The 17158-nt window shown below is 43.0% G+C and overlaps 1 protein-coding gene across 1 annotated transcript in view; it reads right to left on the bottom strand.

Moving 5' to 3' along the window:
- The window catches only part of LOC143818349 (cytokine receptor-like factor 2), a 134872-nt gene that overhangs the window by 100332 nt on the left and 17382 nt on the right, over positions 1-17158 (bottom strand). The window contains exon 2 of the mRNA XM_077299691.1: positions 547-689. Within this exon, the coding sequence (XP_077155806.1) occupies positions 547-689 (143 nt within the window). The remainder of the gene's footprint in view (positions 1-546; positions 690-17158) is intronic.

Genomic DNA, 17158 nt, shown 5'->3' on the forward strand with positions numbered 1-17158 from the left:
TTTGGATTTGAATATCTGATGTGAGAAGCCACTGGAATTGTCTACAATATTTTCAATAGTCTCAAATTGTAGCTCAACCCCATCCACTTTGAACACTTACTACCTATTATAAGACCACCCCTCTCCCATAATACAGAATATGGGTAAAGATGGTTTTCATGAGACAACGCCCAAAGTATATAATGATAATACATGATGAGCATACTGAATTTTCTTCAACTAAATTACAAAAGACAACAAAATTAGCCCATGTAACTGGAGCCCCCTTTATTAGCAAAATGTGACATTATGATAATAAGATGTAATAGAATCACAGAGTAAATCCAATGATGATGATGATGATGATTATAGCCATGTCTCTCACCAAAAGTTCAAGTTCCTCTAATATATTGCCTAGTTAATCGTGCGATGCCAGAAGTATCTACAGCAATGATGAACATAAAAAAACAGGGTTTCAAAAGCCCTGATAATACAGATGTTCGTAACTAGATTGGACAATCTTCTTTATATTGTTTTTTTATCAAGAATATGAAACCTACTACTGACCTGCCATTGCATTTCTTTGTTGGTTTTCAGCTGCATAACAACTGTAAAGCAATCTCTACTAATGTTATATATGTACTGAACATCTGAAGATTGAATCACCATGTCTTTATCTTGCCGTATCAAAGTTATATCCTTTGGGGGACCTGAGTTATGAATATACAAACATCAATTAGTTGCTTTTTTATACATAGGTTTAGATATATATGAAACATACATTCAAATAAGGTTTGAGAGGTAAAAACAATTAAAAAAAGAAAATAATGTAAAAGTAGTTCAAGTAGTTCAAGCAAAATAGCAATCTCCATTTGCATTAACATAAGATAACCCTAAAAATCACTTACAAGTGCCAAAAAATGTATGTACTTACTTTTGGAAATATTCCACTATGCCATTATGGTTCACATGACTGCAGAAGCCACTTACGTGAAGCTTGCCTGAGCTTACGTTAAACGGTTAATCACAATGTGGTCTTAAATTGTGTACCCATATATTTATTAATTTGTGCCAAAATAACTTAGTTTCAAATCTGCCCCATTTATCACATATCTCCTGCAAAAAATGCCTCTAAAGACTCTATTTACCCTCCAGTTGCCAATAGAACCATCCTGCTGTTGCTCCAGTGCTCATGGTCGAACATGTGCAGCACAGTCAGCTTGCTTCCTGCCAGCATAGCTCTAGTCTGGGCTGTGGCTAGAATGTAGCTGCTCCTGTAAGGCCAGAAAAAGGCCAGAGCCTCCTTCATTGAAAGGAACTGATAGCCAGAAGCAGCAGTGTGTGTGCTGGTGACTAAGAGAAAAATTGTACGGCATGATGGCGATATACAGTGGGTATGGAAAGTATTCAGACCCCTTTACATTTTTCACTCTTTGTTTCATTTCAGCCATTTGGTAAATTCAAAAAATTTTTTCTCATTAATGTACACTCTGTACTCCATCTTGACTGAAAAAAAACAGAAATGTAGACACTTTTGTAAATTTATAGATATGCCCAATTACATGTAGTGCGCGTGCAATATAGACATACAGTATGAGCCAGCACGGCACTCTATGGTGTCCTGCACCAGTAGCTCTGATCTAACTCACCAGGTTCCTGGGGTGTAGTAGATGCACAGGGCTCTGAATGCATGGACGGCTGTCAGGCTTCCTGATGGCGGTCCTGTCAGGCATACTTGGAGCACCCAGACTTATATAGATCTAAACAGCCCCTCAGTCCCATCACCACATTCCCCCAATTGGTCTAGATTCAAAGAGAAGGTGGAGTCTGGAAAAAACCCGCAGGAACCCATATGCATATACATTGGAGAACCAGCAAAATGAGCATATCAGGGAAAAGGTATATGCAAAACAAAAAATGCCAATAAATAATTTATTTAAAAAGGGGTATGTACTATAACAATTTGTATATGAGTTAGATAATTTAAGAAAACTGTTAAAACAAACTAATAAGAAAAACAAAGCGGGAAATGTAAGCTAAATACAAAAATATATGTATAAAAAAGACAAAAATATATGTATCTAACCTCTAAGGGCAAAATTAATAACTCCAAAGAACTCCCTACTGGATTGGAGAATCGACAGAAAATATAGGCCCTTCAAGGTGATAAAATGGATATAAATAAATCCATGCTTACAGAAACCATGGGTAATTCCATGTTTTATATCTAATAAAATTCAATAGGAGGGAAAAAAAACTGCCACAATCTTGGTCATCATTGTGACATTAGAAGGCATATAGTTCCAGACCGTAATTCAGACCCTTTGGGGCCAGACAATTTAAAGAAAATATCCATTTGGATTTAGCTCTAGACATAGCTTCTATGAGGTTGCCCCCTCTGAAATTTTGTTGGATTTTTTGAATTCCCAAAAAGCGAACACCTTTTGTGTACTTATTGTGTCTCTCCAAAAAATGCCATGAGAGGGGGTGGCCCACGCATCCTTTTTTGATGTTTAAAAGGTGTTCCTTAATGCGTACCATAAGTCGCCTTTTGGTTCGGCCTACGTACAACTTTTTACATGGACACTCAAATAGATAAATAGGTTTGGTAGTATAGCAAGTGATGCTTTCCTTGATACTGAATGTAAATGCTGCCTCAGAGTCAGTAAATGTAGATTGGCAGGATCTATTTGAAGATGTGTTTATGCAACAATAGCAAGTGCCACATGGTGTGAATCCAGCCACTGAGTCGTTAAATGTGACAACTTTTTGCTTATGAGTTTTAATTGTTGGAGCCACCAAACTGCCCAAGGGTCGGGCATTTCTGTTTATAACCCGGCGACAGATGGTAAGTACTCTCCAATGATCTTGTCTCTCTGCAAAGTGGCCTAATGTTTTAGTATAATGGACCTGAATTTATTATGACCAGCATGAAATTGTGTAATAAATGGCAGTTGCTGAATCTGATCCTGGATACTCATATCGGTTGGGTTAGTGCTTTTTATTTTATGTATTAGGCGCTCTCTTGGGGTAGCTCCCACCTCATACTTTGCTTGTTCTAATAATGTACTAGGGTATCCTTTATCCAGGAATTGTTGCGTCAAAACCCCAGCCTCCTTATTGTAATCATCCAGGGTAGTGCAATTTCATCTTACTCTCATGTATTGACCTCTAGGGATATTCTTGAGCCATACAGGCAAGTGGCAGCTGGATATATGAATAAAGCTGTTAGAATCCACTTCCTTTCGATAACATTTGGTAAGGTTATTTCCTTCAGTATACACATTGAGGTCCAGAAAGTTGACGCTTGTGGTGCTAATCGTTGGCGTAAATACTGAACCAAAATTATTCTTATTTAGACTGGAGACAAATAGGTCTAGGTCGTGCCTTGGGCCGTCCCAGATGAAAAAAATATCAATGAATCGACGCCACAGGACTAGACCTGTGCGTAGATTCCCAGATATATAGATATGAGACTCCTCCCACTTGGCTACAAACAGGTTAGCGTAGCTAGGGGCGAATGTGTCCCTATAGCAGTGCCCCATGTTTGTAAATAAAACTCCCCTTCATACATAAAATAGTTGTGGTGTAAAATAAAATCAATGCATTCTTCAACAAATGTGACCTGGGTCTCTGGATAGATTCCTGATGCATGGAGAAATTGGCCTGCAATCTGGCAACCCATCCTTTGATCTATCACCGTATATAGGGACTTTATGTCTAAAGTACCTAAAATATAACTGGGTTGCCATTTCACTTTTTCTAAAACTTGTAGGATGTGGTCTATATCTTTTAGGTACGCCGGTATAAGTGGCATGCATTTTTGTAAATGCACGTCCACATAACGTGATAGATTAGCTGTGAGGCTATTTATACCGGAAATAATGGGCCTCCCTGGGGGGCATGCCATATTTTTGTGCATTTTGAGAATATGGTAAAAAATGGCCAAACTGGGGTCTTTATTTATCACAAAATCATACTCTTTTTTTTTTAAATTCCTAATGCTTTGCCTTTGAGGCACAAAGCATTTAGTTTTCTAACATAGCCTTGCGTGGGATCACTTTTAAGTTTTTCATATGTGATCCCATCACTGAGGAGTCGAGTGGATTCTTCATGGTACACAGTGTGGTCCATTACCACAATATCTCCTCCTTTGTCTGCCGGGCAGACTATGATATTGTTAGTTTGATGTATGTCTTTAATAGCTTTCCTTTCTTGTTGATTTAAGTTACATGGAGTGTACCTAGTTTGTCTCTTCTGTATTTTTCTAATATCCTCAGTAACTAGTCTGTCAAAAGTGACAAACGCCTCGGATTGCTCCTGAACCAGATTAAAAGTAGATGGTCTGGCCAATGAAGTATGAACATAATTACCAGGTTCTTGGTCGAGCTTATTTGTTGGAAGTTTCTCCTTTTTGAAAAAGTATTTCTTTAGAGCTAGATTCCTCAAATACTTTTTCATACTAATGTATAAGTCGAAAGGTCGACCTTTAGCTGTGGTGGCATATTTTAGACCTTTTTGGAGGAGTGATATTTCATTAATAGTCAATTGATGTGAGCTCAAGTTGAAGATTTTTTGAGGGTTATTGTTAGGTGTGGGGTTTACTTTCATTTTGGGGAGTTTCCTCCCCCTCCTACCCGTCTTTGTTTTGTAGGCCTTGCCCGAAAAAAATCCTGATTTGTTGATGGGCGAGATTTAGGCCCCACTATATTCTTGGAGGAGGTACCCAACATCCTATTTCTATTTGGCATATTGTTCTTAGTTTTGTTTCTAAGCAAACTATTTCTAATAGGTCCAGAGGATGAGACGTTGGTTGTACTTCTACCAGAATTAGTTCGAAGTAATCCCCCTATATTTGTGTTTATGGACCTTTTTTGAGTGGATGTACCTGGTTCGGTTGCAAACGAATTCGGTTCATCTTGCACATGAGTGGAGTCTTCATCCATGCCCGATGGTGAGAGTAAGGAAAACCTGTTTGTAATTTGTACCGGAATATTTGACCATGAGTTCGGTTCCTCGTGTATACTTAGGTACATATGGGGGGATGTCTTCAAATAGATCCTGTCAATCTACATTTACTGACTCTGAGGCCGCATTTACATTCAGTATCAAGGAAAGCATCACTTGCTATACTAACAAAGTTATTTATCTAATTGAGTGTCCATGTAAAAAGTTGTACGTAGGCCGAACCAAAAGGCGTCTTATGGTACTCACTAAGGAACACCTTTTAAACATCAAAAAAGGATACGTGGGCCACCCCCTCTCACGGCATTTTTTGGAGAGACACAATAAGTGCACAAAAGGTGTTCATTTTTGGGAATCCAAAAAATCCAACAAAATTTCAGGGGGGCAACCTCATAGAAGCTATGTCTAGAGCTGAATCCAAATGGATATTTTTTTTAAATTGTCTGGCCCCAAAGGGTCTGAATTATGGACTGGAACTATATGCCTTCTAATGTCACAATGATGACCAAAATTGTGGCAGTTATTTTCCCTCCTATTGAATTTCCCCTTATTAGATATGAAACATGGAATTACCCATGGTTTCTGTAAGCATGGATATATTTATATCCATTTTATCGCCTTGAAGGGCCTATATGTTCTGTAGATTCTCCAATCCAGTAGGGAGTTCTTTGAAGTTATTAATTTTGCCCTTAGAGGTTAGATACATATATTTTTGTCTTTTTTATACATATATTTTTTGTATTTAGCGGACATTTCCCACTTTGTTTTTATTATTAAAGTTTGTTTTAACAGTTTTATTAAATTATCTTAATCAAATACAAATTTTTATTAGTACATACCCCTTTTTAAATAAATTATTTATTGGCACTTTTTGTTTTGCATAAACCTTTTCACTGATATGCTCATTATGCTGGTTCTCCGATGTATATGCATATGGGTTCCTGCGGGTTATTTCCTGACTCCACGTTCTCTTTGAATCTAGACCAATTGGGGGAATGTGGTGATGGGACTGAGGGGCTGTTTAGATCTATATAAGTACAATAATCACAAAAAATGTCCTAAACTGCAGAGAACATTGGTATTTCCATAATCATATGCAACCAAAGCAGCAGCAATTAAGTCGAAGCCCACCAATCAAGAAATAATTTTAAATATAACATTTATTAGTATTGTATAAAAGATCCAAAAAGACTACTTCAATTTTTAACACGAACAAATACCCCAATTCAGAGGGGAACATCCAATAAGAACCTTACACATATAGATCAAATAATCCACTATGCATGGGAAAAGGAAAGGAAAAGTTAGAACTAACGATGCTTAACCAGTATATACAACAATGTTAAATATATAGCAATAATCACAACTACATGTATCAAAAGAAAGCATAAAAGGTGCCAAACAGCATCCCAATAACCATAGAACTAATCCGTACTAGTGTGAGAGCTAAAATCATAGTCAAAGCTTATCCATACAGGTGCATAATAATAAGCCCGAGATATTGCCTTACCCAAAATCACTAAATCAATAAAAGGACCGTGCACAAAAGGTTTAAAGGATGTTCTCCTCCAGGGCCCCGACGCGTGTTTTGCCCTCTGCTTCTTCCGGGGGCGTGAAAAGCAGTAGAAGCAAAGGGCGAAACGCGCGTCGGGGCGCAGGAGGAGAACATCCTTTAAACCATTTGTGCACGGTCCTTTTATTGATTCAGTGATTTTGGGCAAGGCAATATCTCGGGCTTATTATTATGCATCTGTATGGACGAGCTTTGACTATGGGATGATTTTAGCTCTCACACTAGTACGGATTAGTTCTATAATTATTGGGATGCTGTTTGGCACCTTTTATGCCTTCTTTTGATATATGTCCTTTAGTTGTGATTATTGCTATATATTTAACATTGTTGTACATACTGGTTAAGCATCGTTAGTTCTAACTTTTCCTTTCCTTTTCCCCTCTGATTTGGGGTATTTGTTCATGTTAAATATTGAAGTGGTCTTTTTGGATCTTTTATATTAATAAATGTTATATTTTAAATTATTTCTTGATTGGTGGGCTTCATTGAGTCGGCGACTTTGGTTGTAATAAATGTATATAAGGCTGGTTGCTCCAAGTATGCGGTAACCCTGATGAAGAAGGATTAAGCTCCTTCGAAAACGCATCGGATACCTTTTGGCCCCAGCATCACTCCGTAGTTCTTGTGACGTCACACGCTGAGCGCTTTCGTCTACCAATTTTTCCCTGTCTATATCCAGGGGCGCCACCGGCCGGGGCGTTCTCTGGCTCTACGCCGACTCACCACCACGCCGTTTCGCTGTGGCTGCGGTCAGCCCCATTCCATTGCCCAATCCCCACCTGACAGGACCGCCATCAGGAAACCACCTGACAGCCATCCTTGCATCCAGAGCCCTGTGCATCTACTACACCCCGGGAACCTGGTGAGTTAGATCGGAGCTACTGGTGCAGGACACCATAGAGTGCCGTGCTGGCTCGTACTGAATGTCTACATTGCATGTGCACTACATGTAATTGGGCATATCTATGAGTGTTAGTAGGTAGTCCCCTTGCATTCTGCCAACACATTTGTTGTTTAACGGTCCATCCTGAAGCGCGGCATCAATCCTTTGCAATACTATTACTCTTGTGTCAGCCTTGGCACCTGGCTGTTTGATTCCAGCTGCTAAGGATAGTACTCACATAAGGGAGGGCTGGTGTTTTTCTTTTATTCACTTTTGTAAATTTATTGAAAAAGAAAAACTGAAATATCACATGGTCATAAGTATTCAGACCCTTTGCTCAGACACTCATATTTAAGTCACATGCTGTCCATTTCCTTGTGATCCTCCTTGAGATGGTTCTACTCCTTCATTGGAGTGCAGTTGTGTTTAATTAAACTGATAGGACTTGATTTGGAAAGGCACACACCTGTCTATATAAGACCTCACAGCTCACAGTGCATGTCCGGCCCCATGGAAGCCTCTCCTCAGTGCAAGACATATGAAAGCCTGCATAGAGTTTGCTAAAAAACAAATGAATGACTCCCAGACTATGAGAAATAAGATTCTCTGGTCTGATGAGATGAAGATAGACCTATTTGGTGATAATTCTAAGCAGTATGTGTGGAGAAAACCAGGCACTGCTCATCACCTGACTTTAATTCCATGTATCATACTTCAAGCTTGCTGAATGCATATTGATATGCATATGTTCCTCACACCTAGCTCTAATACCCATCTTATCCTATCCTTCACCAACCTTGATGCTAATCAAATGTACTATTAACTGCAATCTGTGAATTGCTCCCTGCTGTGAACTGTCCCCCACCTCCTTTCTCCTCCCTCTTCCTCTCTCACCTGGCTTTATTTCATGGACTCTTCAAATGGTATAAGTTGCATGGTACTGGTCAGATATGGCCTTGGTCAGATGTGGCATCATTTGAAGTGACATCTTTTAAGTGTCATCAGAAATATAGCAGAAATAGTCCAGAAATCGGCCAGTCGGTAAGACTAATCACTATCTTCTAAATTTACTTGCCTTTCTTTTCCACCCCTGCTCTTTAACCATGCTCACATTTTCCCCACCGTTTTTGCTCCACTAATCATCACTTTCCTTCACCGACCTGTTTCCCTTTCTCTGCTTATTCTCACTGCTGGCGACATATCCCCCAATCCTGCCCCCCCACCTCATACATTACTACCCCTCACCCTATCCTTCTCACACTATGAGAAACTTTTGCAACCCCTTACACTTAAAACCTGTGCCACTGACCCCCACCACCCTGCTTCCCCTCTCTGGGGCACTTTGGAATGGCCGCTCTATCTGCAACAAGCTCCACATGGTCCATGATCTCTTCACTTCCCGCAACCTTTCCTTCCAGGCCCTCACTGAGACCTGGCTGATGCCCCCTGACACGGCCTCGCCTGCAGCACTGAGTTATGGTGGCCTCCAATTTACCCACACTCCTCGCTCTGGCAACAGACATGGTGGAGGAGTGGGTATCCTTCTTTCTAAAAACTGCTCCTTCCACCCTATCCAACCCCCACCCTCCCTTATCCTCCCTTCATTGGAGGTTCACTCTGTCCGTATTTACGCTCCCTCCAATCTCCAAATGGCTGTAATGTTTAGTACACAGTCTATTTAGAGTCTTGTGCTTGGGTGCGAGGAAGACACAGGAGACACAGGTTTAGTTAGGACTTGCTTGTATTACTTCATACAAGTATGCCACAGAGAAACAGGTTTTACATAATTGCAGGTACAGAGGTACAGAGGCAGGAGACACGGCGGGCGACACAGCAGCCCAGAGTAAACCTGAAGTTCAGCATTAAGCACAAAACAGGTTCAGAATCTCTCTGTTACTTCCCTGGTAAATGTTGTTTAACATGCAGCAGAGTTCCAGTGTCCACAAGTGTTCCAGAGATCCACAGTAGGAGATGGCTGAATTACTAAGTCCAAGACTTCCAGGAGCAGGTCACAGGTTGACTGCAGACATGATTCAGAAGCACTGATTGATCAGCTGAGGCTGCTTATAAAGGCAAGAGGCAGAGAACAGGGCAGAAACATAGAAGCTACAAACTCCATACTGACTCAGGGCAAAGTAGCTGCAGGCAAGACAAAGCAAAATGGCCGACGGAAAAACCAGGTTACAATAACAGAAAATCACAGCAGATATAGCAAAGAGACTGAGAACCTTACAATGGCCGTCATATACCGACCACCTGGCTCAGCCACTGCCTTCATTGACCAATTCTCCACCTGGCTCCTTCACTTTCTCTCTGCCGACATCCCCACCAGCATCATGGGCAACTTTAATATCCCTACTGACACACACCAGCCAGCAGCCTCCAAACTACTGGCCCTTACTTCATCCTTTGGACTCACCCAGTGGTCCTCCACAGCCACCCACACAGATGGACATACACTAGACCTCATCTTCACCCGCCTCTGTTCCTTATCTAATCTCACAATCTCTCCCTTCCCCCTATCTGACCACCATCTACTCACATTCTCATCCTTGTCCTCCTCACTTGCCCCCCATGTCCTGCCATTACCTCATCCTCGCAGAAACCTTGCACATCTAGACATTCACAGACTGTCAGACTCTCTCCTACCCCTGTCCTCCATATCTTCACTGCACGACACGGACAGCGCCACCGCTTTCTATAACTCCACCCTCACATCAGCCATAGACTCAGTTGCCCCTCTCATGCATGGCACAGTGCGACAAACCAATAGGCATCCTTGGCATAACAATCTCACAAAAAACTTCGACAAGCATCCAGGATTGCGGAGCGGCGTTGGAAGAAAACACGCCTGCCAGACGACTTCACTGCTTTCAAACAAGCTACATTTGACTTCAAATCAGCCCTCACCTCTGCTTAACAGACCTATTTTACTAACCTTGTATCTTCACTATCCTACAACCCAAAACAACTGTTCAGCACATTTAACTCTCTCCTCCGCCCACCACTGCCACCTCCAACTCCCTTCATCTCTTCCGAGGACTTTGCTACCTACTTCAAAAACAAGATCGACCAAACAAGGCAAACCTTTACTTGTCCACCACCCCAACCACTCCATATACCAGACCTCTGCCCTTCCCTAATAACCTCCCTCTCCAACATCACTGAAGGAGAGCTTACTCGCCTCTTTTCCAAATCGCACCTTACCACCTGTGCACTTGACCCCATCCCTTCCCACCTGCTCCCTCAACCTCACTAACACGCTTATTCCAGCCCTAACCCATGTCTTCAACCTATCGCTCTCTTCTGGTACCTTCCCCTCTGCCTTCAAACATGCCACCATCACACCCATCCTCAAAAAAACTAACCTTGACCCAACTGCTATGCCCAGCTATCGCCCCATATCACTGCTCCCGTTTGCTTCAAAACTCCTTGAGCAGCATGTCCATGGTCAACTTTCCACCCACCTCTCATCTAACTCTCTCCTTGACAACCTCCAATCTGGCTTCCGCCCCCACCACTCCACCGAAACTGCCCTGACAAAAATTACTAATGACTTAGTCACAGCCAAAGCTAACAGACAGTTCTCCATCCTCCTCCTTCTTGACCTGTCCTCTGCTTTCGACACAGTCGATCACTGCCTACTGCTACAGATTCTTTCTTCCCTTGGCATCAAAGACCTCGCCCTGTCCTGGATTGCCTCATACCTATCCAACTGCACATTTAGCGCTTCCCACTCCCACACTACCTCCTCATCCCGCCTTCTCTCTGTTGGAGTCCCTCAAGGCTCTGTCCTAGGGCCCCTACTTTTTTCCATCTATGCCCTTGGCCTAGGACAACTCATAAAGTCCCATGGCTTCCAGTACCACCTGTATGCAGATGACACACAGATCTACCTCTCTGGCCCAGATGTCACCTCCCTGCTGTCCAGAATCCCGAAGTGTCTGTCAGCCATATCCTCCTTCTTCACCTCTCGCTTCCTAAAACTCAATGTAGACAAAACCGAATTCATCATCTTTCCCCCACCTCACGTATCCCCCCTACCCGATCTATCTATTATGGTAAATGGCATCATGCTCTCTCCCGCTACTGAAATCCGCTGCCTTGGGGTAACTCTCGACTCTGCCCTGTCCTTCAAACCTCACGTCCAAGCTCTTGCCACCTCCTGCCGCCTCCAACTCAAAAATATTGCCAGAATCCGTTCCTTCCTCAGCCCACAATCTACCAAAACTCTTGTGCATGCTCTCATCATCTCCCGCCTCGATTACTGCAACACCCTACTCTGTGGCCTCCCAGCTAACTCTCTTGCACCACTACAGTCTGTCCTCAACTCTGCTGCCCGGCTAATCCACCTCTCTCCTTGCTACTCCCCTGTTTCTCCCCTCTGCAAATCCCTCTGCTGGCTCCCAATCCCCCAACGAATCCAATTCAAACTACTAACACTGATCTACAAAGCCATCCACAACCTGTCCCCTTCCTATATCTCTGAACTAATCTCCCAATATCTTCCCCCACATAATATTCGATCCTTCCAAGACTTCCTACTCTCCTCCACACTTATTCGTTCCTCACACAACTGCCTCCAAGATTTCTCCCGAATATCCCCCATCCTCTGGAATTCCATGCCTCAACACGTCCGATTATCCACCACCCTCGGATCCTTCAGACGGAACCTGAAAACCCATCTCTTCAGGAAAGCCTACAGCCTACAATAACCATGCCGCCGCGCCACCGCCGCCAGAGCTGTCGCCTCACCCCTACCTTCTGTCTCTTCCCCACTATCCCATAGAATGTAAGTCCGCAAGGACAGGGTCCTCTCCCCTCTGTACCAGTCTGTCACTGTAAACCTGTTTACTGTAAACAATATCTATAACCCTGTATGTAACCCCTTTCTCATGTACAGCACCATGGAATTAATGGTGCTATATAAATAAATAAATAAATAATAATAATAATAAATAATCACCTGTCCAATACAATCCCAACAGTAAAATATGGTGGTGGCAGCATCATGCTATGGAGGTGTTTTTCAGCTGCAGGAATAGGATGACTGGTTGCCATTGAAGGAAACATGAATGCGGCCAAGTACAGAGATATCCTGGATGAAAACCTCTTCCAGAGTGCTCTGGACCTCAGACTTGGCCGAAGGTTCACCTTCCAACAAGACAATAGCCCTAAGCTTCCCCCATACTCTGGAACTCTCTACCACAGCACATCAGACTCTCGCCTACCATAGAAACCTTCAAAAAGAACCTGAAGACTCACCTCTTCTGACAAGCCTACAGCCTGCAGTGATCCTCAACCTACTGATCTGCCGCACAACCAGCTCTACCCTCTCCTCACCCATCTCCTGCAGACTGTGAGCCCTTGCGGGCAGGGTCCTCCCTCCCTATGTACCTGTGTGCCTTGTTTTTTGCTCATGTTTAATTGTATTTGTCTATATTTGCCCATTTTTCACATGTAAAATGCCATGGAATAAATGGCGCTATAAAAATGTATAATAATAATATTAATAATAATAAAAAGCACACAGCTAAAATAACAAAGGAGTGGCTTCAGAACAATTCTGTGACCATTCGTGACTGGCCCAGCCAGAGTCCTGACCCAAACCATATTGAGCATCTCTGCAGAGACCTGAAAATGGCTGTCCACCTACATTCACCACCCACCCTGACGGAACTGGAGAGGATCTGCAAGGAAAAATGGCAGAGGATCCCCAAATCCAGGTGTGATAAACTTGTTACATCATTCCCAAGAAGACTCATGGATGTACTAGCTCAAAAGGGTGCTTCTACTCAATACTGAGCAAAGGGTCTGAATACTTATGACCATGTGATATTTCAGTTTTTCCTTTTTAATAAATTTGCAAAAATTTCTACATTTCTGTTTTTTTTCAGTCAAGATGGGTGCAGAGAGTACATTAATGAGAAAAAAGTGAACTTTTTTGAATTTACCAAATGGCTGCAATGAAAAAAGAGTGAAAAATATAAAGGGGTATGAATACTTTCTGTACCCACTGTAGGTACTGTATGTAGAGAGGCTGGGAGGAGAGATATATTGCAAGATGGTGCTGTGTACAGGGGCTGAAAAGAGCAATATACTGCTGTATGGTGCTTTATATAATGGGAATGAAGGAGTAATATACTCCAGGATGGGGCTTTATATAGGCCCTGAAATGAGTGACATACTACAGGGTGGGACAGTGTATAGGAGGTTCAAAGAAGTAATATACTGCAGGATGGTACTCTCTATAGGGGCCTGAGAAAAGATATATACTACAGGATGGGGTGAATATAGGAGCTGAAAGGAGTGACATACTGCAGGATAAAGCCTCCAATTTTTATGTCTGTATGAGGTTCGTTTTTTAAGTACCACATGCACGAACATAAGCACACCCATAATATTCATTGGTGGTGGGCACATTTCAGGTTTCTCACACGGGCCATGGGTCTGTGTAAAAAACCTGTAGAAAAGACCTGGCACTCAACTCATATGAAAGCGGTTTATTTTTCAAGTAACAAAACATTTTGGTCACACAATACGACCTTCATCAGTTATGTTTTGTAGATGGTGATAGGGATAGTATGCCAGACTGGGCACGCAGTGAGATATTTCCTTAGTTAGAAGGAAGGGGTATAACATTGAACAAATGGTATTGCTGCAGACGTTGTTACTTGAAAAATAAACCGCTTGCATATGAGTTGAGTGCCAGGTCTTTTCTACATGTTATTAAGGTTTTGGAACCTACCTTGGCACCTCCGAAACAGGAAGTGCACAAGTCGATTTGTTAAATGTGTAAAAAACCTGCAGAGATGTCAATTTTTTTTGCGCATCATGGACAAAATGCATGCTGCACACTGATGACACACAGATGACATTCGTGTGTCATCAGTGTGACATGTACTGGTGTCTGGAAACAAGCAGTACAGCTTGCGCTGTTCCCGGTGCTGGCCGGCTGCTGAAGGCAGCTATCATCATTGTCTCCTGCTCGTGCTAAGATGAGCATGACCAGGAGACATTGATGGGAGTTGGACTCAGCAGCAGATGTGTCCCTCCTGTGTTAAATAAGGAATTACATTTAAAAAATGACATGGGCTCCCGTGCAATTTTCATAACCAGCAGAGGAAAGCTGATGGCTGGGAGCTGATGTTAATAATCTAGGACAAGGGACAATACCCCATAACATTCCCAGGGTATTAATAACAGCTTGCAGCTGTTTGCTTAGTCTTTCCTGGTGAATTTACAGGGGACCTGTCACGATCCATTTTTGGATTCATGGCAGCTCTAGTTTCACTATGAGTTAAATGTAGCTTTTTTCCTTTCAGGACCAGCAGGGGTTAATATCAGTTTCCCTCGCTGGCAATCTGTTGTATCTGCAGAGTTGCAAGATCAGCTGATGTGGGTGGTGACCACTCCCACCATTCTTTAAATGGTCACCTGAAGCATCAGCTGACTGTCGGTGATAGCGCAATCTACAGCGACCAAGCCTAGAGTTAGGAGCTTGCTGGCTGCTGTGGTGTATCAGCTGGTTTTGTGAGTTCATGATCCTAGTGCCTTTATTCTGCTGTGCGGTGCTTTACAGCAGAGGAAGTTAAGTTGTGTTATTACCCCAAGAAAGAAAGGAGGGGGGAGAGGGAAGGGTTGGAGCTTGACACGCTGAGACATGCATCTGTAAGCCGTTGCAAATAAATATAGCTGGTGGGTGCCGTACCTGCTGGTGATTTCAGCTGAAGTAGAAGGAAGGGAAGGGAATATCCAGCACATCCATCCAGTGTAAGTAAAATATCCAAAATTTATTAGAACATTTTAAAAGGGATTAAAAGAAGAGAGAGAGAGGCCATCTCTGCCTGACACGTTTCTGGCGCACCACGGCGCCCTTAGTCATAGGAACTCCTATGACTAAGGGCGCCGTGGTGCGCCAGAAACGCGTCAGGCAGAGAGGGCCTCTGTCTCTCTTCTTTTAATCCCTTTTAAAATGTTCTAACAAATTTTGGATTTTTTACTTACACTGGATGGATGTGCTGGATATTCCCTTCCTTTCCTTCTGTGTTATTACCCCATCAGTCTCGCGTTTGTCACTGTCGCCTGTGTTGCACTGTCTGCAGTGGTGAGGCTAGCTCCCCTTGCCAGCCAGTGCAATAGCCAGGGCAGTGTGAGGTGACAGGGAGGTATGAGGCTCCTAATGGCAGTGGGGGGAAGGACCCACTTAGGGCAATAGGGGAGTGCAGGGTCAAGCTCAGGTTTGAGCAGGAGGTGACCATTCCTCATTTCTCTATCAGTAGGGCCTTCCTCACCCCTTTACCATCCCGTTGTGTGTGCCATGCCGTTCGCTGACCAGCCAGCTGTGGAGTCGTTACTTATTTCATGACAGGACTCTAGAAAAAAATTACATAGGCCCCCCTATAAATTCAAACTAGCAAAGGCTAAACAGACAGGTGTGAATTGATATTAATAGCCTAGAAAGGGGTCAGAGATATTGCCCACCCCCCAGACTACGAACATCGGGCCTCATAAGATGTGCCAAATCTTGCGCTTAGCATCGCTCTTCCCACTTGCCCTGTGGTGGTGGCAAGTGGGGTAATATTTGTGAGATTGATGCCACCTTTATATTGTCACGTGACATCAAGCCAACCGGTTAGTAATTGAGAGGCGTCTGTTGTGAATTCCGTTCTTGAACTCCCTCCTGTGGTCATGAATGATACTTCGGCGAGTTCTGTCCGTGGACTCCCTCTGGTGGCTGTGAGTGGAACTGCTGGTTCTGAGGTTGCTTCCTCAGCTGCCTTCGTTTGCGGCTGGGCTGGCTTCTCTATTTAACTCCACTCAGATCGTTACTCCATGCCAGCTGTCAATGTATCAGTACTGGTTCAGATCTCTCTCGGATCTTTCTGATGACCTGTCTACTCCAGCAGAAGCTAAGTCCCTGCTAGTTCATTTGTTGTTCATTGTGTACTGAATATATTTCTTAGTACTTGCTAAGTTCTAGTCCAGCTTGCTATCATGATATTGCCTTGCTAGCTGGAAGCTCTGGGTTGCAGAGTGGCACCTCCGCACCGTGAGTCGGTGCGGGGGTCTTTTTGCTCACTCTGCGTGGCTTTTTGTGTTTTTTTGTGCTGACCGCATAGATCCCTTTCCTATCCTCAGTCTATCTAGTAAGTCTGGCCTCCTTTGCTGAAACCTGTTTCATCCCTGTGTTTGTGACTTTCCTCTTAACTCACAGTTAATATATGTGGGGGGCTGCCTTTACCTTTGGGGAAATTTCTCTGAGGCAAGGTAAGGCTTATTTTCCTATCTTTAGGGGTAGTTACCTCTTAGGCTGTGAAGAGGCGTCTAGGGAGAGTTAGGTACGCTCCACAGCTATTTCTAGTGTATAGGATTAGGATTTGCGGTCAGCAGCGTTCCCACTTCCCAGAGCTTGTCCTGTCTTCTAGTTTAACCATCAGGTCATTCCAGGTGCACCTAACCACCAGGTCCATAACAGTACAGCTGGCCTACAAAGTGTTAATGCATCTCAATAGAGGGATAAGAGAAGTTCTGAGACCATTTTTTTTTCTCTGCAGTGTGTTTTGTCTTTCTTTTCCCCTTAACCTCTGGGTGGTTCAGGACTCAGGTGTAGATATGGACATTCAAGGTCTGTCCTCTTGTGTTGATCACCTCACTGCGAGGGTACAAAGCATTCAAGATTATGTAGTTCAGAATCCTATGTTAGAGCCTAGAATTCCAATTCCTGATTTGTTTTTTGGAGATAGATCTAATTTTCT

The sequence above is a fragment of the Ranitomeya variabilis genome, chromosome 3 (assembly GCF_051348905.1).
Source record: "Ranitomeya variabilis isolate aRanVar5 chromosome 3, aRanVar5.hap1, whole genome shotgun sequence".
Taxonomy (NCBI): Eukaryota; Metazoa; Chordata; class Amphibia; order Anura; family Dendrobatidae; genus Ranitomeya; species Ranitomeya variabilis.